We start from the raw sequence: 7636 nt of genomic DNA on the forward strand, positions 1-7636 counted from the left end.
TGATTCAGAACTGTCATGGGAGCAGTGTGTGATGAGGCCACTTGGTGTCCATAGGGATTAATTAGAGGAAGTATGTTTGTATGAGACAGATTTGCCCTAGTGCCCTGGTAGAAGATTCTATGCAGCAACACTGAGGATACCCTTTTTATTGATAGAAATTGTTCATTGAAAATGCCATACACTTATGTAGTGTTTACTCTCCCTTACCCTCTCTTGTCTCCCTCTTGCCACTGTTTTTCCTTCTCACTAGGAGTCCTTTTCCTACACCTATGTCTTTGTTGTTGTTGTTCTATGACTAAATGACTTAAAGTATGTCAATCTGTGTGATCAGAGGTTTGGAATTATCCATTGGATTCTGGTGGTTTCAACAGAAGCTACACAACTGAATATCATTTTACTCCCAAATCCAACCATAGCCCTATAGTTCAGCAGGAAGGGGTCTATGATTGTCTCCATCAGAAATACATTTGCATATTAATTAACACTTGAATAAGGACTTGAGTGTACATATAAAATTTATCTAGAGTCCAATACCAAACCATAATACCAAGACAAAATGTGTTACATGAGAAATATGAGGCACCAAATACCTAAGATCCTCTATCAGACCAGATCAAAAAAGTGAGTCCAACAAACAAAACAGAAAATGAACCTTTCATTGTTTCATAGAAAAAAACAGCCCAGCAGCTTTGTTTTTTTTCTATTTTATATAGATATTTATTTCTGTGTTCGTGTGTGCACATGCATGTCAAACATGTATACGGGGGTCACTCAAGAATTTTTGTGAGTTAGTTCTCCCCTTTCACTTTGTGTGACCAGAAGATCCAGCTCAAGTTGTCAGACTTGGCGGGAGGGGCTTTTATCTACTAAGACATCATGCTGACCCTTCTCTTTCTTTTGAGCTGTGGGTTTATTTTTCTCTTTTTAGAACATGCACTATTAAATATCTTGACAATGACAAGCATTCCTTTTGCTCTAGGGTAAATTATTTTTGTCATTTACTGTACTTGTGGAGCGTCATGGGAGGCAGAACATCCCCACCTGACCAAGGAAGCTACTTATCCTCTGGTGTCATGAGAATCAACTCATTTCATTGTCTTCATCTATCAAATCTATTTATTGTTGCTCATATTTACTTGTTTAGCGGTTGTGCAAATATCTCTCATATGTGAAATGTCCTTTTTAAAAGTTATGGAACCAATTGGGAAGCAGAGGTAGGCAGATTTCTATTAGTTCAAGGCCATCCTGGTCTACTGAGTGAATTCCAGGACAGCCTACAAAGCTACAGAGAAAACTTGTCTAGAAAAAACAAAAACAGGCTTAAAAAAAGGTATGGAACTGGGCCAGCAAGTCGGCTCAGCAGGTAAAGTGCTTGCTGCCAAAGCTGGTGATCTCAAAAGTAGAACTGTCACCATCTGATAGAGCTCTCACTTCAACTTTACTCCTTCTGATTACCCGTCATCACACTAAAAGTATTTTGTCTTCCTTCACTCTGTCATGTTTATCTAGATAGTGTTTCAACAGGGGCATTTTCAGTTTTCATTTCATAAGCATATCTAAGAGTTCCTTATTAAATTTTTACTTTCTTTTAAAATAAATGTTCTATGCATCTTGTACTTCATGTATCTTAATCCCATTAATTTCCCCATCCCTTCACCCCTGCACCCCGTCCCCCCAATAAAACAAAATTTAAAAGGCAAAGGGAAAAATTAAAAGTCTGATCCTAGAAGCTGCAGTGTGACACAGTGAGCCATGCAGTAAACCCCTTTGTCCATATATCTTTACTTGCAAGAATCATTGGTCTGGTTTGAGGCCTCTGGTTTCTACTATACTATAGATGCTGAGTCCTCACTATGACTCTTCTTGGATATCCTGCTGTTGTCATGTATTGTGGAGATCCCATGGCTGGGTCTTTGAGTACAGATTAAACATGGCACAGAACTTTCTACTCAGAGATAACACTAGGACTCTCTTTGTAATAAATTTCATGAGTATAGAAGACTAGAAATACAGTGTTCCTTAGTAGAAGATATATGTCTAAAATATAAGTTACCTGGCCAGGGACACATTGTTTGGTGATCTCATAGGCCCTGGGGGAAACTCACAGCTATTATTTTGCTAAATGTGCATAGTATCAGAATAAGTCTAAATATTTATATCCATGTTGATAGATGACTGATGTTTTCAGTCCTCATCAGAGAAACTCCTTTTTTTCAGTGGATAGAAGATAACATAGGAACTGATAACTTGTCATAGTATGGAGAATAAATTTCTACAAAGCATTCAGCCCCAAATGAGACATCTAAATAAAAATGTTCAGGAAATAGTGTGAAAAGGGGAGTGGAAAGAGTAAGAGACAAAAGTTTGGGTTTACTGTGGTATTATGCTTTTTGCACACAGCAGGGCCCTTATACTTATAACCTCACAGCATCTATATTTGATTGTACAAGACTTGTACAAGATCAAACCATTCAACACTCTATTGTGAAGGAGAAAAGACTTCATAAGGCTTCAAGCTTGGCTGAGGAACCATTGGCAGTTGATAGCTGCTGGAGGAGACAGAGTCCATTATTTTCAGGGCTGTGATCCCTAGTAGGTTGACAATAATCCTGTGCCAGTGAGTACCACATGAATATATGACCAGAGCTAATTGAGCTAAGAAGAGGTAGAGCTGTGTGTGTGTGTGTGTGTGTGTGTGTGTGTGTGTGTGTGAGAGAGAGAGAGAGAGAGAGAGAGAGAGAGAGAGAGAGAGAGAAATAGAGAAGGGGAAGAAGGAAAGAGGGAGGGAAGGAAGAAGCATTGATGTTAGATTATTGATGAGTGACTAAAACTTCCCAATATTTCTTCTTTTGGTAGGCATATCAAACACATGGAAGAAGGAAATGATACTCAGCTTTCAGAATTCCTTCTTCTGGGATTTTCAGAGAATCAACCTCAAATTCAACCTCTCATATTTGGACTTTTTCTTTCCATGTACCTAGTGACTGTTTTTGGCAACCTACTCATCATCATGGCCATCATTGTGGACAGCCACCTGCACACGCCCATGTACATCTTCCTCTCCAATCTGTCCTTTGTGGACATCTGCTTCACCTCGACCACTGTCCCACAGATGCTGGTGAACATCCAGACACAGAGTAAAGTTATCCTCTATGCAAATTGCATTGCTCAGGTATACTTCTTACTACTTTTTTCAGTATTGGACATCTTTCTTCTGACTGTGATGGCCTATGACCGCTATGTGGCCATCTGCCACCCCCTGCACTACATGGTCATCATGAGCCCAAGATGCTGTGGGTTGCTGATTCTAGCATGCTGGATCATAAGTGTTCTGAATTCCTTGTTACACAGCTTTTTGGTTCTGCAGTTGTCATTTTGCGAAGACCTGGACATCCCTCACTTTTACTGTGAACTTGATCAGGTGGTACACCATGCCTGCTCTGATACCTCTCTTAATGACATGGTGATTTATATTGCCGCTATGCTACTGGTTGTGGGCCCCCTGTCTGGCATCCTTTACTCTTACTCCAAGATAGTATCCTCCATACGTGCAATCTCCTCAGCTCAGGGGAAGTACAAAGCATTTTCCACTTGTGCCTCTCACCTTTCAGTTGTCTCTTTATTTTATTGCACCCTCCTGGGAGTGTACCTCAGTTCTGCTGTGACTCAAAACCCACATGCCACTGCAATGGCTTCATTGATGTACACTGTGGTAACCCCTATGCTGAACCCATTCATCTATAGTCTAAGGAACAGTGACATCAAGAAGGCTCTGAAAATACTTTTAGGGAGGGCAACTAAAAACAGACCAATGGACTTACTTTCATAGTGTCTACTCATGTTTGTAGAACCTAGGGTTATAGAATTAGCAATTGTGGTCTTTGGTCATATATTGCAATACAACTAAGTTTCACTGATAGTTCCCCTGTCCATTATATTGTTTCTTCATACAATTCCTTTACAAGACTTATTGTTCCTTCTGGTATCTGTGTTTTATTTTGTCATTTCTTATTTCCTTAAATAAATACCCATCCTTGGATCAAATCCTCTAGAAATTTCCACTCTAACCAGAAAACAACTGAGACTTCATAAGAATGATCTATTTTGGAATAACAAGTGTTTCGTTATTTTTCTTTTCTGTTACTAAGCGGTATCCCTAATCTACAATCCTCCTATGGACATAATTCCATTCAGCAGGTAGGGTACATAATTGAATAGCGTCTAATAATTTGAACAATACCCCTGAGTCAGAGGTCAAACAAAGGGTTATAAGAAGGAGAGGTTGGGTCCTGGAGAAATGGTTCAGCAGCTAAGAGCACCGACTGTTCTTCCAGAGGTCCTCAGTTCAATTTCCAGCAACCACATGATGGTTCACAATCATCTGTAATGAGATCTGGCACCCTCTTCTGACCTGCAGGCATACATGCAAACAGAACACTGTACACATAATAAATAAATAAAAACATTTTTAAAGGGAAAGGCTGGGGAGAGATGCATGGAAACTCCCTTCTGGATTTGGCAAGTAATTATTCCTGAAATCACAGAAGCTGTGGTTGCCTCTACAAGGCCTACATAAGCTCTTTCTGTTGTGCAGTAGTTTCCTACAAGAGTAGAAGCCTTCCATCTTGGAGGGAAGCTCATTAAGCACAAGGTGTTTGCAGGGAGGTGAATATACAGGATATTCTAAGCGTGGGTGAAATACTCCATCATACAGGAAAACTTTTTAAGTTTAGAGTAAACAACTCAAAATAGCTTGAGCAAGTCCAGAGACTGACTAGGTTCACTAGACCTCTCCCTCTATAATCATGTATATAATCAATAAGGACTGAGGAGACACTTGCTGACAAACTGTTGTCTAGAATACTCTCAAATAAGCCTAGCTGCTTAATGTGGCTCAGATCAGCTGAGCACCCTGGAAGAAGAAAGCATTAGCAGATATGCCTGCGAGAAGCTTAAGAACCAATGAGCTACCTGGAAAGGACACTCTTCAACCTGTTGACCTGCCTACAGGTGAAGAAGTATGCTCTAGGTTTTCAGTTTGGGGGCTGTGGTGGACTTTGGTGATGCAGCTCTTTGAATCATTTCTGTTCCTGTAAGTAACCCCTCACCCATATTCCTGTAAGTTACACCAATAAAACTCATTGGTTCACCAAGTTGGACTTTGGTGGTATCTTTATGATCCTTTGGTCTATCCTTGATCTGGGGTGGGTAGATGTCTTTTCAAATCTCACAAAAGTATCAAAACATACAGTCAACATTACAGCATGGAGGGAGAAACGGATTATTGTTCTCACTCCTAACCGAGGAGCTACAGGTAGCTGATGGCAGCTAGTGGAGGGAGACTCTTTCTTTTTTTAAATGACTGGACCCTAGTAGGTTGACCATGCATAGGTAAATGTCCCCACTCACACGAGCAAATGGACACTCATAATTGGGCTTAGTGTGTTATAGTAAGTTTATAAAAGAAGATGTAGAGTTGGGAGGGGCATATAGTCAGGAGGTATAAGAGGAGAAAGAAGTGGTTATGATCAAAATACATTGTGTGTGGGAGAGAGAGGGAGAGAGAGAGACAGAGAGAGAGAGAGAGAGAGAGAGAGAGAGAGAGAGAGTCTCACAGAGTTAGTAAAATCATATTTAAAAATTTGGGTCTGCAATTTTTATGTTTCTTTCATCTTTGTATCATTCTTTTAAGACTCAGATTCACTATGTTCTGAGAGCTGTTCTTCAATGACACCATCAGCTGTCCTATTACATCTGAAAAAGCTGAATAGATATTGAACTCCCTCAAAATTTCCTACAGCATTTCAACTTTTATTTGTACAATAACAAAACTTTGATTTGTGGACTATTGTTGAGGTCAATTGAATCATTCATACGTCCAAGCACCTCCTTTATATTTTGCTAAGCTTTTAAACAATTTTTTTAAAAAATGTGTTTTCTTCCCACGTGGATTGGTATTTCATTTTAAGAGTGAACATATTTTTATAGTAGATAGCAGTAATAAAGAGACTCAAAACTTGCCAAGCTGCAGAGAATCAGACTACAGAATAACCACCCCAAAATAGGACCTCTTTTTCAAACCACCTTCTCCCAAACTTCAGGTAACATTGCAGAAGAGAGAGAAAGAAGTGAATGACTATGAGAGTCAGGTGTTTTCACAAGATAACAGTGTTTTGCAGAAACAGCATAGCATCTTCATTTTGAACACACAGCAGTGGAAACAGAATGCCCAAGATGTGAGCAAATTGAAGCCGGGTAAAATCCCAGAATGGGCAGGGGAATTTGGTCCCAATTTTCACCCTTATATGGAATAATATTGGTAAGCAGTAGCTACCAGGAGGGAGAGAAGTGGTTTTTTTAAAATAAATTTTTATTTAAAATAGAAACAATCTTATTTTACATATCAATCCCATTTCCCTCTCCCTCCCATCTTCCCATGCCCCGCACTGACCCTCCTATCCCACATCCATCCACTCCCCAGGGATGGTGAGGTCTTCCATGGAGGATCATCAAAGTCTGTCACATCATTTTCGGCAGGGCCTAGGCCATCCCCTGTGTATCTAGGCTGAGAGAGTATCCCTCCACAAGGAGTGGGATCCCAAAGTCCATTCATGCACTAGGAATAAATACTGGTTCTACTTCCAGAGGCCCCATAGACTGCCCTAGGCCTCCTAACTGACACCCATGTTCAGGGGCCTTAGTTTGGTCCTATGTTGTCTCCCCAGCTATCAGACTGGGATCTGTAAGCTTTTACTTGCTCAGGTCAGCTGTTTCTGTGGGTCCCCGAATATGGTCTTGACCCCTTTACTCATCACTGCTCCCTCTCTACAACTGGATTCCAGGAATTCTTCTCAGTGCTTAGCTGTGGATCTCTGCTTCTGCTTCCATCAGCTACTGGATGAAGGCTCTAGGATGGTGTTTAAGGTAGTCATCAATCTCATTACAGGGGAAGGGCATTCAAGATAGCCCCTCCACTATTGCTTAGATTATTACTGGGGGTCATCCTGTAGATCTCTGGACATTTCCCTAGGGCCAGATTTCTCTTTAAACCTATAATAGATCCCTCTATTAAGTTATTTCTTTTCTTGCTCTCCTCTATTCTTCCTCAGACTCAATATTCCTGATCCTTCATGATCTCCTGCCCCCTCCTATTCTACCCTCCTCTTTCTCGTGCCTACCTCTCCCCTCCCCCATGCTCCCAATTTGTTCAGGAGCTCTTGTGCCATTCCCCTTCTCTGGAGGATCATGTACATCTCTCTTAGGGTCCTCCTTGTTTCCTAGCTTCTTTGGGGTTGTGGATTATAAGATGGTTATCTTTGCTCTATGTGTAATATACTCTTATGAGTGAGTACATACCATTTTTGTCTTTCTGTGACTGGGTTACCTCATTCAGGATGGTTTCTTCTAGTTCCATTAATTTCAAGATTTCATTGGTTGTTTTTTTCCCCTGCTGAGTAGTACATTGTGTAAATGTACTACCTTTTCTTTATACATTCTTCAGTTGAGGAGCAACTGGGCTGCTTCCAGGTTCTGGCTAATACAAATATTTCCACTATGAAGATAGTTGAACAGATGTCCCTGTGGTATGAATGTGTATCCTTTGGGTATATGCCTAAGAGTGGATTTGCTGGATCTT

General features: G+C 40.5%; 1 protein-coding gene across 1 annotated transcript; it reads left to right on the forward strand.

The window, feature by feature from the left end:
- The first annotated feature begins 2869 nt into the window (after positions 1-2869).
- On the forward strand, positions 2870-3829 carry LOC100772840 (putative olfactory receptor 7A2). The gene has a single exon (XM_027419576.1). The coding sequence runs from the start codon at positions 2870-2872 to the stop codon at positions 3827-3829; it is 960 nt and encodes a 319-aa protein (XP_027275377.1).
- Positions 3830-7636: the final 3807 nt, after the last annotated feature.

This window comes from Cricetulus griseus, chromosome 5 (genome assembly GCF_003668045.3).
Source record: "Cricetulus griseus strain 17A/GY chromosome 5, alternate assembly CriGri-PICRH-1.0, whole genome shotgun sequence".
Taxonomy (NCBI): domain Eukaryota; kingdom Metazoa; phylum Chordata; class Mammalia; order Rodentia; family Cricetidae; genus Cricetulus; species Cricetulus griseus.